The following is a 19,398-nucleotide window of genomic DNA, read 5'->3' as shown; positions in this document are numbered from 1 at the left end:
CCCCCAGTATATGTTGAAGGAGAAGGCAGATTGGCCTTCGATTCTGTTGCTTCTAGCTTGTGGAATGACCTTCCCAACTTGCGGCCAATGCGTTGATTGCCTATGTTTGAAAGAGCACTCAAGACCCTATTTTTCAAACTAGCATTTTGACAATCCGGTTCCTGATTTGATCTGCCCTTTGCGTTGCTTTTGTTCTTGCCCCGGTTTGGCTTTGTCATTTTATATACTGCTGTTTGCAGCTTTTTATTTGTTTTGGTCGGCCTTCATTTTTGGGCATTGTTTGTCTTGTATTTGTGTGCACCTCTATGACCACGGGCCATAGGCACTGTAAAAATACATGAAATACGTGCTAGTAACTCTCCCACAAGTATGGAGGAAATGGACTGGATGTAGAAGTACTGAAAAGTTACTTACCGTATTGACTACTGTACTGTACTAGTCATAATCCCCTTTCATCCATACGCCCTCTCCCCCTAAAAATGACTCGGTTTATCAGTTAGTCTGACCTAAAATGGTCGAAAAGGACTGAGGAGCGAGCCACAGAGACAGGGCTTGGGGAGGCAGAGCCTGTGGCCACCCATGCGATCGGGCCTGCAACATAAAAATGAGACAGACATTTTTTGTATGATGCTACAAAAAGCACTGGTCCTGTCCCATAGGACTGAATTTTCCTGCTAGAATTGAGGAAAGCGGACTATGGACTAGGAGTACAGTAGTCCCTACGGTGTGTAACCTTTCCTATCTTGTTTTTGAAGAAAGAGTTGATGGTGGTTGATTATTCAGTAGAGTGTAGTGCGGGTAGGTCGGGGCAGAGTATTTATGCTGTGCTTGATGGCTTTGAAAAGGGCTCTGCTTTCATTGTTAGCCTTGGCTATGGTGTTGGTAGTAGTTGGCCTCAACAGTAATGATCAGTCTTATGCATGTAGCACAGAGTACATTGAGCAGGGTGAGGTCGGATGTGCTGCATGATTTTTGCCTTTTGTTTGTTAAAGTTCAGTTCTTGAGTGTACCATGGTATGGAAGGTCTGGGCTTGGGTGTGCATTGTTTTGCTTGGGAATGGTGTTTCGCTTTGGTTGTGGGGGTGGTGTTGAGTTCTTGGCAAATGAAGTTTCAGTCCTTGTCAGAGGTAGATCAGCCTGGGTGTAATGGAGTTTGATGAGGCCTTCCATGAGTCTCCACTGGGAAGTTCTTGAGTGATCTGAAGGCTTGTTTGCTGGGTTTTCAAGGTGTTTGCCTAACTGGTGTGACTAATGTAAAAGGGGATTGCCAGGTGGTCTGACAGGTCGAGCGGGATTGAGGAGCAGTGATAGAGGGGTAGGCAGGGCGGATGGTGATTTGGAGGATATTACCTTTCTGAGTTGGGTTTTTCATGTACTGTGTGAGGGTCAGAGTGTTGAGTAGGTAGTGGAGCTCTTCCTTAATTGACTTGGTTGCTGGATTACCAGTGATGTTGAAGTCACTGAGTAAGATGATGTTGGCTTGCGTGGGAAACGTGGTGGTGACCATGTCTGTGAAGTACTCTCTGAACAAGGTGTTGGGTTTTGGATGGTCTGTAGATGAGTTTAAAAGTGACCGTGGTGGAGAGCAGGAAGTGACTGGAAAGGTTTCCGAAGAGCCAAGAGCCTATGGTGGTGACGTCCAATTGGGTGCATGGCCATGATGCCTTATGAAGGAATGTCGAGACCTCCAACGGTCTGCTTGTAGAATGTATGTAGCAGTTTGGGATGAGGACATTTGGGATGTGGGTGGTGGATGTCATCCAGAAATACGTAATGAAAATTGTGTCCAGGTCCTGTTTGGTCATGAGTTTGACTTTGCCTGCTGCATGATTAATTGCTGAACTGACATTGGCAAGCATCAGTTATCTTGCAGTGGTGAATGGAGGAGTGCTAATGGGGTCTATAGTGATGCAGAAGAGTTTGCTGCAATGCAGTGTCTGATGTAGCCGGTGAGCAGCATGGTTGGTAAATTGTTTGGAGAGAGGGGGAATTTGAGGACGCTTACCCAATCTTTGAGTAGCAGGAGTTGTGGTCCTGGGTCCTTCCGGTACAAACAGGAATTGCCCTTTTCGTCTTCTGATCTTTGCTGTAGACACCCTTTGCTGTAACACCAGGGTGAGGGACACCCTTGATCTAAGATTTAAAGGATTAGGAAGGGGCAGTGTAAAGCAGGTGGGTGGGGGCAAGGTCACGTGACCAAAGATCCACTTGCACCTGCTCACCAACTGCAAAGAAAAGAGGTTGCCTGGAAGGTGTGAAAACTGGTAATTGGCGGAGCTACTGGTGGTCTTCACATGACTAATAGTCTCCTCAATGCTGTATACACCAACACCTCAGACATTGTGCATGCAAAAAAATACAAGAGTTCGACGGAAGACTTTTATACAAAATAATGTATGACTTTTAACGGAAAAATTGATCAAAGTGTGGGACCTACGGATTTGTTCATTTCTGACATCGGGCCATCCATCCCAGCCCTTAATGCGCTCTCCCTGATCTGTAGTACAGATCTATTTGCGCAGTGGCAGCACACACTCTCGTTCAAAAGATTGTTTATCCAGAGACCGGGATAAAAACTTAGATTGGATAAGCAAGAGCTAAAAGCAGCTCATGGGTATCAAGCATCAACCAAGGACCAGGAGCTACCACTGGGGAACAAGGAGCTAGTTTCTGCAAATCTCCTTGACACGTAACGGACAATGTTTGCATCTTATTTATGACCCCTTATTCTTGAAATGTCATATAGATGTGTTAGTGCACGGTACAAATATCCTTTAACAGTATCACCACTGGAGTGGTCCCCTGGCACTCTGGCGGCTCTGAATAAAGGGAAGGGAAGGGGGGGAGGGGTGTGTTAGTAGGAATAAGCTGGAAAAGTGCAAGAGAGCAGTGATGTGCTGTTGGCAGCCTCAGCCCAGCGGGTTGGTTGGCTGGGCTTTGGGTGTTTTACTGTCGGTAGTCGTCGTGTGCTGTTGTGTGTGTCTGTGTGGTTTGTTTTGTTGCAATGTAGTGCAGTTTGTGCGGGTTGTTGTGTTTTAAGCTTGTGGTTGTGTTTGGTTAGAGTTTGAGAGGTGGTTGCAGAGGGGTGAAATTGTTAGTAGATTGGTTAATTGGCATTGCTGTCCTTGCAATTATGTCTAGGTGTGATGCTTGCTATCATTCATTATTCCATCTGAGTGTGGCACTTGCTAATCCTCAATATCCTATCTAGATGTGAGGAAGGCTAGTGATCACGAGTCCATCCAAGCAATTGTTAACATTCAGTTTCATTTTAGTGTGGCGCATGCTAACATTCATAATCCTATCTAGATGCAACACAGGCTAAAGTTAAGAATTCCATCTAAGTGTGGCACATGCTAACATTCACATTTCTATCTAGATGTGACGCATGCTAAAGTTGAGAATTCCATCCAAGTGTGTCGCTTATGGTCATTCCCACTCACTTTCTGCTCCTCACTGCCCTCTGCACCCTACCTCTCCCACCCAGGGATCTCTTGGAGCGACCGCTGTGCTTTTAAGGAGATGTTATTTGGTCTTTATAATAGCACTCTATAGATCATTGGTATGACCTCAAAGCGCTGGTAGGTTGAACGCCCTTGGGAACCACAGTCCAGGTCAGTAGAAACGGAGTGTCGTAGGGTGCGTGGGTGCAGCAGGTGTAGTTGTCAGATGGTAGCTACATCCTAGCGTTAGGTGGAGAAGATAACAGTTGAATGTGTGCAGTCTGGTGGGTGGACACCCAGACTGTGTTCTGGCTGCGTTGGTCCTGCAGGACCCTTAAGTTAGCAGCTAAGACGAAATGTCATGGTATAGCTGTGTTTTATTAGAGTGATGAAGAGTTCATGGGGTAATGTTCGTTTGTGAACAGCTAGGCCGAATTGATCAGGGGTATAGCTGCTTTCAAATGTGTGATGGTGTAGAGTAGAGAGTAATTATAATGATATGGGATGGGAGTGTTTGTGTGGGTTTATGAGTTAATGCAGCAGGGCATGCTAACATTTATATTTCTATCTAGCTCTGGCGCAGGCTAGTGTTCACAATTCCATCTAAGTGTGGGACATGCTAACATTCACATTTCTATCCTGATGTAACGTAGGGTAATGTTCAGATTCTATCTAAGTAAGGCATGTGCAAACATTCACAAATTCTGTCTAAGTAAGTGTGCCACATGTTACAAATCACATATTTCATCTAAGTGTGAGACATGCTAACATTTACAACTCTATCTAATGTGGTACTTACCAACCGTCAAATTCTATGTAAGTGTGGAACTTGCTAACTTGCACAGATATGTCTAGATGTGACTCGGGGCATTTTACAATCCTGTCTCGGATAGACTTAGGCTGATGGTCACAACTATACCTAAGAATAGATAGGCGTAGCAGTCTGTTTTGGTAAGGTAATGTAGAGTGGCAGGGCTTTCTGGAGTAGAGTGATTGCTTTACTCCCCGCCCATGCCACACACACTTTTTTGTTGCTGTCGGTTGGTGCCGGTTTCACTGGCTTCCCCTGCGGGCACCTGCAGACACGATCTGGAGCCGCCTCTGTTGGAGTCTCCCTTTGCCTTGGGCCCTTCGCCGCAGGGGCTGCACGGGCAGAGGGCTTCCCTGGAGAAGTCACTTAAGAACCTGGTGGAGAGCCAATCAAGACCGGAGGGTGGGATGGGAGGTGGGAGGAAGCGGGAATCGGCACTCGGGGAGATGCAGGTGCGGGAGGGGGTGGTGCAGAAACTTTTAATAATAAATGAGCCACAATGAAGCTAAGGGCACACCACTCACCTGCCTCGGGTTAAGGAAAAGCAGTGAGGCTCACAGGCACGGGTCGCTGGACTATTGTTAATTTATAGATTTCCCAAACACACAGATTTAAATGCATAAATGGTGTGTTTATTCAACATCCTTTGGCTTGGGGAGCCAAGAGTAGCTCCTGGTGTCCGTTGGTGTCAAGCTAAGCAGGCTCTCCTGGGCTACAAGCAGGGGCTAAATAGCTTCCAGCTCTCCTCAATTTCGAACCCTGAGAGAGTATGCAAGCATTGATAAAAATATCTATGCTGAATATCTTGTTTCTAGGTGTGGTTCTCAGACTGAGTCTGCAAACTGATTGAGTGGAGAGGTGGACTCAACTGTAGACTGATGATTAATGGCAGACATTGTGGTTGGTGTCTTACTGTCTTAATGTGTGCACCCTTCCTGTCTCGTGCCAGGGTCTGAAATATGTGTAAAGACTGCTGCTCACAATACTGCTCTTCAAGCTGCCTTCAATTGGTTCAATTAGTGCCTAACGTTATTTCAAAAAATTGAAAATCATTCCTGTATAGTTTTATTTGAACAACAGTTATGTTTTTTCTCAAATAGCCTACCCAGTGCCGCAAGTGAGCAAGCCTGGGGAGCTGAGGCAAGAGTATGAGCAGGAGGTCAGCAAGGTGAGTATTTCTTGTGTGCTCCTCTTTTCATGAATATTGCTTCTTTGGTTCCAGGTAGTTTTAAAAGTTTCCTCTATCAATCTTGTCGAGTTGTCTGTTCCTGCACCATTTTGTTGACCTCGCACAGCCAGTAGCTTCCATGGTTTCATACTGTAAAAATGCAGACTGATTAGCGTCTTCAGCTTTGTGTCACATATGGCAAGGAAGTCTCACCAAAATGCCTAAATAGTTCAAGATTGTTTATTGTAAATTTGTGGGGCATTGGGCTGTCCACCCTTTCAACCTGAAGTGGGTTTATGTAGATCCAGGCAACTCCTAGGGGCTAGATCTTACTCTAAAGATGGTCTCCCTAAACTCAGTCTATCTTGCCTCCCTTGGGACTTCATGTCTGTCCACAGGGTAAATAGGTGTTCGTTTTCTATAGGATGGTATTCTATAGGGAGGTGGGAAAATGACTGCCCTTACTCAGTGGGCCACAGGTTTCTTCTTTCTCCCCACACACCCTTGACCCACCTTACTGTAAGGAACTCATGTTGGCAACAGTAAAATACTGAAGTGATCACAGTTCAAGGGTGTTTATTAACCTGTATGAATGGGTGAGAAAACTGCCTGATCTAAACCTAAAGCTAAGATGGGAGCAAGCTACAACCATCGAATAATAATAAGGCAGTCCTAGTGTCGTCTTATCAAATAAAAAGGGCCTATAAAACGATTGCCAATCCTTACCACTAAGTTAAAAAAGATGTGGGATAATGTTCACCAGAAAAGAAAGAAGAGTTCACAAAAGTTAGGATGGTATGACTGGTGTCTCCCTTCCCCACGTAATAAGCACAGGACAAGGAGGGACTCCTGAGCTTAGCACACTCCTGTGCCTCTCCAACATGAGGTTCACAATTCCATTCAACGATACCGGGACCTTCAGGGGCCAAGTCTCTTCTACAATGTCTCTTTCCTTAGAAGGCCTACTGGACCAAAAACAACATACAAACAAAAGTTCCTTTGGTGATCTTGCACCTTGGCCGATTGCTCTTCGCCCTTTGGATCTCCCTCTGCCGGGCTCGGCTCCTTCTTGAAACGTGGGCCTCCCTCGGTCTGGTTCACTGCAGCCTTTCACTCTTAATATCAACACTATGTTCTCGGGTATATCATGCTTCACTCCGATTCGCAGGCATCGCTCAACCGGGTTCACATATTTCAATTGCACAGTTCACTTTGCTTCATCACGATGCAGGATTTACTTCTCTTAGCTTCTGGTACTTGTAGTTTCAACACAAAACAAAGGTGCCAGCCAGAGTCCTTCGAATGAGCAATCCTGCGGCATCTGACCACTCTGCACTGCAGCTGGCCCTTCTCTGGGCTTTCCCCAAAAGTAAACACACACAAGTTCTTTGTTCACAAGTTCCTTGTGTTCCTATAATGTTGCCAAGTGCAACCTTGGGCTCAACACATTTCGGTTTGCTATCTGCTTTCTCCGACTCACCGGCTGTGCTGAACCCATTGGCTTGTCTCGCTTCTGGAGTCAAGGACGGTACCACGGTAGCCAGCGTGCCTCCCGTCTGTTATCAACGCGGGAGGCCCCCGTGCACCGTTGACCTCTGTCACACCACACGCCAGCTGTACTCCCCGGTCTTGTGATTCTATTTTTGGAGGCTTTGCGGGTCTGGGTTCAAAAGGGCAAGGGCAATTCCCTCCTCATCGTCCTTTCAGGTCTCGCCGCCTTTATCCTCCGCTTGAACTGCTGGTAAGGAATGGCTGCTTCTTCGTGCATTCTGCCTTGCTCGTAGTATGCTCTCGTGCTCCGTCCTTTTATCCCTCTGGGGAAGGAAAGGCTCTGGTGTTAGTACTCTGTCTTCTGTGTAAAAAAAGTGTTTGTCTGAAAAGCGGGAGGGGGTAGAGCTTCTAAATATCCTACGGGGTAGGATGGGGAAAAGGTATTACAGGGAATTGGGGTACTGCGTCTCGCCCGTCAGTGTCCCACCTACATTCCCCGAAGACACCCCATCCAAGTGATCCTCCCCCACTGGTCCACCCCACGGAACAGGGTCTACTAGTGATGGCTGTGTCCTGGCCACCTTGATAACATATCCCAGAGGACTGGTTAGACACCTTCAGGTTTCTCACACTACTCAACTTAATCCCTCCTTCCTCCCCACAATGTTCTCCCTCCTTTGTGTGAGGAACTCATGGTAGCAACAGTAAAGACAGACACAAGTGATCACAGTTCAAGGGTGTTTATTAACCTGTAAGTGCAGTCAGGAAAAACGCCGAACCTACATCTAAAATGGGAGCAACCTTGGGACTTCGACTATCAAATGAAAAATAAGGCATTCCTTGTGGCGTCCTGTCAAAGTAAAAGGCCTATACTAAAAAAAAAACTATTGCCAATTCCTTACAACTAATTAAAGAAAGAGTGTCGGGATGTGATTGCCTTGAGGTCTCCCTTCCCCATGTTTTTTTAGCACAGGACTAGGTGGGATTTTGGAGCACAGTACATGCTCAAGCCTTCCCAGCACAAGCCAACAGTTCTGTATCACCAATCGGGTTCTTCGATGATTGTCTCTTTTCAATAAAAGTCTCTGTTCCACGAATACTTTAGGTGATGGCTTCACACCTGCCCCCCACCGCACCCCCTCTTCTGGGTGCAGACCCCTCACAAATCGTATTCAACAAATAAACATTTCTTTTCTCTTTTCTGGACTTTGGGTGATGGATCTCCCTCGGCAGGGCTCGGACCCCAACAGACAAGGGAGACCCTTCCCTTCCCCTTGCAATACTTTTCTTTTCACATATCTTAATGCCGTTTGAAATAGTTCCTCAGGATTCACCTATGTTTGTCAGCCTCCCTCTGCCGGGTTCACTCTGGCCACTTTTTGCAAAACAGTTCACTGTGGAATCCGTCAATAGGGTTCACTTCTGTCAACACTCTGTTCATAGGGACTTCAGGCTTCGCCCCTACTCGTTAGCATCCCTCCGCCGGGTTCATTCTTGCTAACCTTCGTAGCACACGGTTCATGCGCTCCTTTTACCAAGTGGAATTAGTTTCCCAATCATCTGTCGGTCAAAGACTCCCATATGACCACTTTGACCTCTTCTCGCCTTTCCCCAAGGCTTTCTGGTTACGGCAGTTTCTAACATCGGTAATCAGCCAGTATCATCTGCGTGAGCACTCACAGCGTGCTGGACTCCTCGGTTGCTAGTTTTCCCCCTCTTTCATCAATAGTATCTTTTTGCTTTTCAAAGTTCAAATTAGCCGTTGGCTATTTTTTGTTCAACACAGTTCAGTTTCTTATTGACACTACCCTCGACTCACCGGCTGTGATGAACCGCTTGGCTTTCTCCTTGGAGTCAAGGTTGGTACCACTGAGAAAAGCTCAACCCCTCCACCCCCCCGGCTTGGTAATCAGCGAAGGAGGGTCTTGTGTACCATTGACATATGCTGCAAAACATGCTGACTATTCACTTATTATTCCTTCTGCGGTTCTACGGGCCTTGGTTGGAAAGGGCAAGGTTGACTCTCTCCTAGTCACCCTCTCGGTCTGCGCTGTCATTCTTCTACACTTGAACTGCCGTGCTGAGTTGGCTCTCGTGTCGTGTGGACTACCTTGCTCCTCCTGTGCTCCAGCTTTTATCCCTGTGGGTAAGGGAAAGGGCCGCGAGGTGTGTGTGATTCTGGTTAATTGCTTGACTTTGCCTGACCCTTGGGACATGTCAGGTAAACGGCTCTGGTGTTAGTCCATTGTCTTCCGTGTTGTGCGAAGTGTTCGTGTGGAAAAAGGGGGGCTCGTTGTTTTGGAATATACTACGTGGTAGGATGGGGGAAAAGGTGTTGAAAGAAGGGGCTTGCCGCATATTGTCCGTCAGTGTCCCACACCCACTCCCCAATGACGCTTCATCAATGTAATCCTCCCTCACTAGTCCGCCACCAGGAACTGGATCCAATAGCGATGGCCATGTCCTGGCCACCTGGATGCCAAATCCCCAGGGACTAGCCAGCGAGACACCGGCTGGTTTCTCATATGTCACACACTACTCTTACTCCTTGCAGGACAATCTAGCCTCTCGAGCCCCAGTCTTGACTGACCTCTGCAATCACTCCGTTGCCACTGGCTCTTTCCCACAATCCCTTAAGCACTCTTTTGCACCCTCCTAAAAAAGCTGTCTGATTACCCTTCTTGACGTCTAACTATCGCTCTATCGCCCCTTTCTTGGGCAAACTCCCAGAGAAGCTGGTCATTCCCCCCAATTGACCATCCATACCGAAATGGCTGGCTTCCTCCATAACCACCAGTCAGGTTTTAGGGCATTCAGGGCATCCTTGCAAACAGACCCTCCCAAGTGCAAATGGGTCCTTTTCTCTCCTCCACCTTACTCTCTACCTGTGGCGTCCCTCAGGGCTTTATCCTTTTGCCATGTCTCTTCAACATCTACCTGGCCCCCTCGGCCCACCTGATCTCCACTGTCTCTCCTCATGTCCATTGTTATGCAGACAACATACCGCTCTCCTTCAAGCTGCCATCCTCTACCTCCTCCTCTCTCATACCGGACTGTCTGATATTTAGACATGGTGCTCTGTCAATGATCTCTGCCTTAATGCCAGTAAGACGGAGATCCTGCTCATTGGTATGCCTGCTACCCCACATCCCCCCACACTGGCCACCCTCCTTGGATCCGGTCCCCTCACCCACTTGTGACTCTTTGACTCCTCTTTCTCCCACACATCTAAAGGGCATTCTACCTTTCCTCACCTTCCCCCAGAAGCTCAACGTCTCCGGAGCCCTGGTTCTCTATAGGCTGGATTACTGGAACAGCCTCTTCCTCAATCTACCTCTTTCCTCCCTTCACCCCCTTCAACTAATCCAGAATCGAACTGCAAGTCTTCTCCTTGGCCTCAAGCCCAGGGACCGCATCTCTCTGCCCTAAAGTCTCTGCACTGGCTCCCAGTGACCGCAAGGATCAAATTCAAGACCCTCTGCATCATCCACAAGGTTGTCTGTGGCCTGTGGACCCCTCTACATCCAGCTTTCCCCTCACTAAATACCTCCCTGCCAGAGTACTTTGGCCTCTGGTGCCAACTCTCTGCAGGCCAAACGTTTCTCCAAGCAGAGAGTGGGAGGTAGATCCCTTTCCTTGATGGGTTCCTCCCTCTGGAACGGCCTCCCTGCCCCCATCAGACCTGCGCTGGATCTTCTTAAGTTCCAGAAACTTCTAAAGACTTTACTTTTCTCCTCTTCCTTCCCTCTCCGCCTTCTGTGCTAATCTTTCCCTGTGCCGCTGCACCTCCTGGGGCCTGGTCCCTTCAGGATCACACGGGGCCAGACCACCTCCACCCCCCCTCCCCCCACCAGTCCACCCAGCGTCCCTCACCAGCACTTGCCTTCGGGCCCCCTTCCCCAGACTAGCTCTAAACCTGGACCACCCTGTCCACCGCACTCATCCTCCCTGCCCTCTCTCTCTCTCCCTTGGCACTTGCTGTTGTTGCCGCCCCCCAGCACTTGAACACCCACCTCCCTTTGAGCACCCCACTCCTGCACTTAGCCCTCTACCACCCCACCCCTCCTGCACTTGCCACCTTGTCTTGCACGATAGGATTGTCACAAGGCCAATAAAACAGTTTTTTGTTCTACTTTCCTCCTTTGTACTGCCCCCACCTCCTAACTCCCACCCATATCTTGCCTTGTGACGCCTGGAAACACTTGTGTATATGTGCCATACAATTGTCCAATAAATAAATAAAATCCACCATTTGATCGGCCATATGACCACCAACGGGGCATGGTCTGATAGCACCCTTGCTTTGTATTCAGCCGTCTTAAACTCTCCACCTGCCGTGAAGACCTAATCTAGTCTGGCCCATAAATCCTCGGGCCGTATAATGGGAGTAACCCTGAGCTTGCGTGTGTAGGTGTTGGGGAGAAGTATAATAAATTTGCCAATTCCGCCCACCTTACAGACCTTCAGCTCTTTTGCTAAACTTTGGGACTTTGAACTTTTTTAAATCAATGTGTTTTACTCTTGTGTTTTCTGTGGTTATGGAGTCTAACCAACTCCATAGGCATCTTTTCATTTGTGTCACACATCACCCTCAGTGCAGTGGCACGGGGGAAACCTTTTCAGGCTTTCCTAAGGTTTAAATACCTTCTCAGGGATCAACTCCTGGTTCCCGGTGAAATTGACTTTACCTGTCTTTTTAAATTCCTTGACCCAGCACACCCTAGCTTACATTAGAGTGCTGGAGGGGTTACTTAATATCCCCTGTGTCTGGATACTCACGTAAAAGTCAAATTCTACCCTTACCTCTCGAAATGGCTGGTGGCAGTGGTTTTACAACGAACTACCATGATTTTTCCCGACTGCCAACACCGCTAGCGTTAAATCGCGGGAGCCATGTTGTTCAAGATGGCGTTTGAGCCGCCTTTGTTTAAACAGGTCCCGGTCTTCTTTTTTCACCATTTTCTTTTTGGAAAGGTCCTTCTAGTGTTTCACTCTGCGCGCCAAACCAGGTTTGGTTAATTTGTTACTTCGCCTTTGGCGGGCTTCAGGACTGAAGATCGCCTCTGGCTCCCGAGTGTCTGGGGTGGGCAGGAAGTGAGGGAGGTCCCCGAAACCCTCTGTGCTTAGTCTCCTAGGAGACACAAATGCACTCTGGCGTGATTGGCTGACTGTCCGGCAAGGACAGACCCCCTGCTGGGTGAGTGACAGCAAGGCTGGAATGAATGGGAGAGAACTGAAAAAAAGGTAAGTCTCTTGGCTTGGAAGGCAGAGTCGACCACTGGAATGAAAGAACCGAAGATTAGCTTGAAGAGGACGGCTGCTGCAACTCCTGGACCGTTAGTTTGCCCGGTGAAGCCCTAGTCCGAATCGCTAAGTTCGTCTTGACAGCGAAGCCCTGCAAGGATGACGTCTCCCTTTTGAGTTTGTGGGACCAATCAAGTCGACACTAAGCCACCTGGATACCATTCTCGAAGATGGTTGTATTTTTCTGCTGCAGGAAACCGAAAAACCAGGGAGAGGGACACCAGTTTGTGTGCTTGACTACAGCTACCGGAATTGAAAATTTTCCAGTTGCCAGCATTTTGACCAGTGCAGTGCAGGAGTCCTCCAACGTCCTTCCTCTTGTCCCCACCACTGAGGCTCAGGAACAGCGAGATCTGCAGGAACTGCCAGGAACAGAAATCTTCAGCTGCATCTTTTTCGCTTCTTTTTCTTCATTTTTAAGGTACTGTGAAACAAGACTGAGAGTACTTAACTCTCGCAGTGAAAGTACTTGAAAATATCCCAACTTGCAGGCCTAATCAGCTTGTGACCCAATATGATTCTTTCTTTTACAAACTACTTCTGAGAACTTTGGCAAAGACTATACTGTTTAACTACCAGAACTGCTTTATCCTATACAAAACTCTAGCCCATTGACTATGGCCTGGCCTATTGCATTGAATTAACTCCTCTGGTGAACCCATTTGCACTTTCTAAGAATAACTGTAATCTTCTTTGTATTAACCTATGCCTTTTTGCTCCACCTTCAAAGTAGTTTAAATGCCTCAGAAACGTACAGTGCAAAGTACTGAAGTATATTTGTGTGTGATATAGATTGCCTCCTTCTAGTGAATGTTTTTGAACTGACTGAAATAAATTAATATGTGTTTTACCAAGAAACCTTGAGTGTAAATTTATTTGAATACCTGTGATTGTAGACCTCTGTGTAACATCATTACAGCTCACATTCCCCTCTTGAGATAAGCCTGGCTGCTCAGCAACGCTACCAAAACTGTGAGGTACAGACTTTTTTTTTTTTAAAATGTATTTTATTTTATAACGACCACACAGTGCAACAGAACATAAATAGAACACATCAAGCCACAACAAAGGCCAAACAACAGATATGAAAAAGAAAAGAAAGAAAAAACAGGACAGAATTAACTTAACAATCCCCTTCCCTCCCCCCTATGAGCCTGTAGGGTGTCCACCATCATTGTCCGTTCCGTGTGGTGGGGTTCCATCGCTCTCAGATCCAGCCGAGGTCGACCCCGTACTAAACAGTTCAGCCAATAGCACCTTCCATGCCGTGAGGGAGCTCACCTCTTCCTCCCCTCCCGCCCTGCTGGCCTCCCACCATGCTGTCGTCTCGGCGGCAGCCCATTTCTGGAGGTCACGCCACCATACCTCCACCCGTGGCCTCTGACAATTCTTCCATCCCATGGCTATTCTGCGTTTGGCGAGTACATAAGCCAAATCTTTAAGCTTCTCCACGTGCCGAAGCTTGCGCGCCCTGGGGTACCCTCCAAGCAAACAGGCCCAGGCCGAATCTATCTTAAGTACAATGCCCCTCCCTGCCAGCTTCTGCGCCACTTCACTCCAGTAGGTTGCAATCACAGGGCAGGCCCAGAACATGTGAATCATATCAGCGTTCTCTGTGTTACACTTGGGACACGCCTGGCACCCAGTGTCTCGAAATATGGAAATTCTCAGGGGGGTCATGTATGCCCTATGCGTGATATATAGTTGTATCTGTTTAAACCTGGCATTCCTCGATACTTTTTTGTGGTACCCCAGGGCGCGCTCCCACTGCCCATCCGCCATCGGGGCCCCCATCTCTGTTTCCCATTCCAACCTCAGGTACCCCAAATCCTTCCCAACCTTTGCCATCAGCATATCGTACAGCCTGGAGACCTCATGCCCGCCCTCGGATGCGTCATACATAATCTCCAGCGTCGCATCCGGCTCGTCAGCCAATACGGTCTCGGGCCAAGTGCTCCGGACCTCCCTGATCACTCTGTGGAACGTCATGTATTGCCCCGTGTGCAGCCCCGCCCCCGCCTCTAGATCTGCGAACTCCGCCAAGGCCCCATCCTGCCAAATGTCACCCAAAGTGACCAGCCCCACTGACTCCCAGTATGTTCGCAGGATGGCCCCAAGCTGTCCGTCTTCCCTTGCCAAGGCCACCAGCGGCAGCTGCGGCGCACGGCAGGGGATCCCCCATCATCCGGCAGGCTCTTCGCCACATGTTCCTGCCCAACGCTAGCATCTTAGGACGCCCCCTCATCCATGTGCTGGATACCCAAATAATCTCTCGCAGGTAGAAGGGGGAGCAGTCCTTTCCCAACAGTCTGTGTTCCGGGGTTTCGTCGTCCGAAAGCCACTTGGCCACGTACTGCAGCTGCGCTGCCACGTAGTAGGCCTCAAAGTTCGGCAGCCTCACGCCGCCTTTCTCATAAGCATTCTGCAATTTCCACAATGCGACCCTGTTACGCGTGCCCTGCCATAAGAAATCTCTACATACCCTATGTAGTCTAGCAAAAAACCCCTTGGGTATCATGTATGGAATGTTATTGAAATATTGCAGCAGCCTAGGTAGCACGACCATCTTAAGCATAGCACCCCGGCCCATCATCGCTAAGGGTAGTTTCTCCCAAAACCTCATGCACTTCTCAATCCTCCCCACTGCCAATTCAGTATTGTGCCTGTGTTCCTCCCCGGTCGTGTGGTATACGTCTATGCCAAGGTACCGAAAGGTGCTTGTCGCCCATTGGATCCGCAATACTGGCAACCTCTCAGCCGGTATCCCCACATAGCCGCCCAGCGGGAACAGAGTGGATTTCCGAGGGTTGACCGCTATGCCAGAAAGCCAAGCAAACCTCTCCATCACCTCCAAGACATATTGCAAGTTCTCTTCAGGGTATTGGAGGTACAACAGCATATCGTCGGCATACAGGGATATCAGATGGCTCTCCCCCCCCACCTCTATGCCCACCGGGTCATACTGTTGCCGGAGGTAAATTGCCAAGGGCTCAAGGGCCAGGATGTACAACATTGGGGACCAAGGACATCCCTGCCTGGTGCCTCTACCTAACTGCCACCTGTCCGACACTACTGCCCCCGTACGAACTCTGGCTAGAGGCGCGCTGTATAATAATTCGGCCCGCCTCCTGTACCGTGTCCCCATTCCGAAGTGATCCAGTGCCGCCAACAGCCACGGCCAACGAACAGAGTCGAACGCCTTGACCGCATCCAGCGCCACTATTGCCATTTCGCCGTCTTTGCTACATCCCCATTCGACCACTCTGTGTAGGCGTCTATGGTTGTGGGTAATGTTCCTGTCCGGGACATAGCCCGTCTGGTCAGGGTGAATCAGCTTGCCTATCACTCTCCTCATTCTAGCCGCCAGGACAGCTGTTAGGATCTTGCTGTCCTGGTTCAGCATCGACAAGGGTCGATAGGAGCCGCAACCGTGTCCCGGTGTATTGTGCTTGGGGAGTGGCACTATGACCGCTTCCCTGAGTGATTCTGGTAGCTGTCCCAGCTCAAACGCCTCATTAAACATGTCCAGCATGGGTGGGAGTACCTCCTCCCCATACGCCTTATAAAACTCACTGGGGAAACCGTCCGCCCCCGGGGCCTTGCAAGTGGGCAGCTGTCGCACTATCTCTCTGAGCTCTTCCAGAGTGATCGGAGCATCCATCTCCTCTCGCTCTTCATCGCTGATTCTGGGCAGGCCTATATCCCCGAGTACTTCATCTATCTCCTCTCGGCTCCCCCCTTCCCGATCTTCATACAATGTTTGGTAGTATTCTGCGAATGCCCCATTTACCCCTTCTTGCGTATCGATCTCCGCACCCCCTTCGGTGATGACCGATCGGATCGGAGCCCTAGGGGTTTCGCTCTTATATAGCCAAGCGAGGAGCCTGCCTGTCTTGTCCCCACCCACATGCAACCTCTCAATGTACTTCGTATAATTCAGGTTACAAAGTCTGTCCCAATGCCCAGAGCACCGCTGCTGCAGCTCAGTAACTACTTCCATATCCGTCCCACCCTTCTCCAATTCTTTTTCCAGCTCGATCTCGGCCTCTCGCAGGTCGGTCAGGATTCCGCCCATTAATCCCTTGGACTTCGCGATAGCAACTCCCCTCATCACCACCTTAAAAACCTCCCACAAAGTACCAGCCGACTTGACACTCCCTGTGTTCGACTCAAAGTACGCGACTATCTCCTCCCTCATGTCCTCCTTGAATACCGGATCCCGTAGCGCTTCCGCCCGAAGGCGCCATGTTGGAATCCGTGCACGTGGGGGGCGCAGCCGCCATTGCATGATTAGGGGCGAGTGGTCCGAGAGGACCCTCGCCCTGTAGTCAATCTGTTCACACTCCGTAAGAATGTCTGGAGTGGCAAAAAAGTAGTCGAGCCTCGTGTGCAGTTGGTGCGGAGCCGAATAGTGCGAATACTGCCTCCCACCCGGGTGTCTCGCTCTCCACACGTCTACCAGGCCTAGATCCGTTAGCAGCGACTGCAGTACCTTGGCCGCCGGGCTGGGCCTAACCATTTTGTCATCCGACCTGTCCTCCCTGGGGTTAAGCACACAATTAAAGTCTCCACCCCAGATTACTGTGCTCCCCATCCCTTCACCGAGTCTCGCGCACAGTGTCTTAAAGTAAGTCGCTGTGTCCTGGTTGGGCGCATAAGTGTTTATGATACAGACAACTCTACCTTCCACAATCCCCCGAACCATGGCCAGCCGCCCGTCCGACTCCACAACCTCCCCCAAGAGCTTGAACGGGACATGTGGTGCAACCCAAACCAGCACACCCCTGGCATACGCAGAGAATGTGGATCCAACCACTGTCCCCCTCCATTTTCTCCGCACCATTTCAAGTTTATCCCGTGTCAAATGCGTCTCCTGTAACAAGGCCACGTCTATCCTCTGCCTCTTCAAATACAACATGACCTTATTACGCTTCAGGTAGCTATTCAACCCTCTAACATTCCATGTCAATACCTTAAGGTCTCCCATGATTTATCCGTAGCTCCCACTTCCCCCTCTGGTCTGATCGCCTCCCCCCAGTCCCGACTACTTCCCTTCTCAGTTTCTTCCCCAGGCTCACATAACAACTAACACCCCCCACCCCCCTAACCCAACCAACTGCCCAGCTCCATCCCTGGATCTCAGGCATCCCCGTGTCCGGTTCTCTCCGGAAGCCCGTGTAGAGAACCCGACACAGTGACTAATCTAAACACACACTGGGATACGAATAAAACGGCCCTCGGATGCCCCCTACACATCTATATCCGCGCTCGCGGACCATGTTCGAAACAGTTAAAAAGTGCATCCCCATCACAAAGTGGCAAAGACTATATTCCAGTCCAAATGTTCAAAGTCAGCCGGGCCCACTGTTTCACTTAACTCTCCCTGCTCCGTCCGCCATCTGCTCATCGGGCTCCTGAGGGCAGTTCTGCGCATCGAGCCATTCCATGGCCTCCTCAGGGGTGTCGAAAAACAGCATCTTTGCCTTGAAGAAGACCTTAAGTTTGGCTGGGTAGAGTAACATATACTTGAAACCGGCCGTCCGCAGGCGCCTTTTGACCGCCCCAAAGTTCATCCGACTGCGCTGCACTTGTAGAGTGTAGTCGGGGTAAGCAGTGATGGTTGCCTCCCCTCGCCGTATGGTGCCCCCTTTACGAAAATGTTCCAGAATCTTCTCCCGGTCTTTGTAGTTGAGGATCTTGGCGATCACGGGCCTGGGCGGATTACCCGGCGGTGGCCTTCTGATCAGGGCCCTATGTGCCCTCTCCACTGCAAATCCCTGCGTTAGGGCACCTCCGGTGATCTCCTGCAGCAGCAAGGTCTCAATAAAATCTGTGGGATTCTGGCCCTCAGCTCCCTCCGGTAGGCCCACAATCCGGATGTTGTTTCTGCGGGCCCGACCTTCTGCCTCTTCAGCCCTGCTTTCCAGGTTGCCTACCCTCTGCACCAGGGCATGGATCTCTCGTTTGTGCGCGGTGCATTCCGCCACAGTCGGGCCCATCTCCTTCTCCAGGGTCTCTGTGCGCTCGGCCAGGGTTCGCACATCTTGCCTCAGGAGGTTCACGTCCTCCTGTACCGCCCCGACCTGTAGTTCCATCGCAGTTTTCAGTTCGGCCACCGCAAGTTGGAGTTTGGTCTCCCATGTCGCCTTCAGATCTGCGATCGCTGCCAGGACCTCCTGGTTCGTTCCTCCTGTGGCCATCTCCTTGGGCTGGGCCTTCTCTTTGCTCCTGGTCCCCTCGGTGCCAGGCGACGTCTTGGCAAATTCGTCGAGCATGGGCTGTTTATTCTTCGCCCTCAGGAGCTTGCTCGACATATCTTCGATCAGGAGCGTCCCTTCGATCTCGCTTAGGCCCCAGGCCTGGGGGCACTATGTCCCCCCGTCGCCACACAGTTTCGGCTACCTCCAGTCAGGCTTGCTCTCGCTGGATCGCGCTGAACGTGAACTGAGGGAATCGCCTCCAGAATCCCGGTCCCCGATCCTTTGTCCAAACATCAAGCGACGGCAGCCATTTTGTCTGCCGGCGAAGCTCCGGCACCAAAACTTCTCGCGGCTCCTGAGTACATAAGCGCTGCACAATCCCGTGTGAAAATGCATCCACATGTGCAGCCGAGCTTCGCATTTACAGTCATCACCGTCTATGCCACATCGTAGCGGCCGTTGCGCGGAATCAGCCGGATAATGTTCGGATCAGCGGGAGCTCCCGTTCAGGCACGTCCTTTCACATGGCGTCCAAGCCACGCCCCCACTGTGAGGTACAGACTTATACCAAAGGTTGGTTTGCTTACACCTGAGTCCTAGTTGTGTGTAGTGGTCCCAAAGGGTACTGCATACAAACTCTGCCTAACATAGGGTCCTCCATATGCGCTGAATTAAATGCTCTCAGCAGAGTATTGAAGGCTTTAACCGTGGGCTTGGGTGCATAGCTTGTTGTCGGATCTATAAATTTCTGGGCACAGTGTACAATTAATATCTCCCCATACTACTGTGTCCTCTATATATGCGCTTATAAGGGGGTATAACGTGGAAATAGTCAGCTGTATCATGATTTGCTGCAGAAGTATTAATAAAGCACATACCTCTACCTTCCATAGGTCCCTGCGCTACAATTATCCCTTGTTCCCCTGCCCCCTTATCTACAAAGGTCTTAAGAACTTGAAATGGTACCGTCGGTGCAATCCA

General features: G+C 49.7%; 1 protein-coding gene across 2 annotated transcripts in view; it reads left to right on the top strand.

The window, feature by feature from the left end:
• The window catches only part of RNF168 (ring finger protein 168), a 246,835-nt gene that overhangs the window by 92,628 nt on the left and 134,809 nt on the right, over nt 1-19,398 (top strand). For both annotated transcript variants that reach the window (XM_069618095.1, XM_069618094.1), the window contains exon 3: nt 5,355-5,422. In XM_069618095.1, coding sequence (XP_069474196.1) covers nt 5,355-5,422 — 68 coding nt within the window. The remainder of the gene's footprint in view (nt 1-5,354; nt 5,423-19,398) is intronic.

Source organism: Ambystoma mexicanum, chromosome 10, assembly GCF_040938575.1.
Source record: "Ambystoma mexicanum isolate Mex_15411 chromosome 10, UKY_AmexF1_1, whole genome shotgun sequence".
NCBI lineage: Eukaryota > Metazoa > Chordata > Amphibia > Caudata > Ambystomatidae > Ambystoma > Ambystoma mexicanum.
This window is presented reverse-complemented; position numbering and strand designations above follow the sequence as displayed.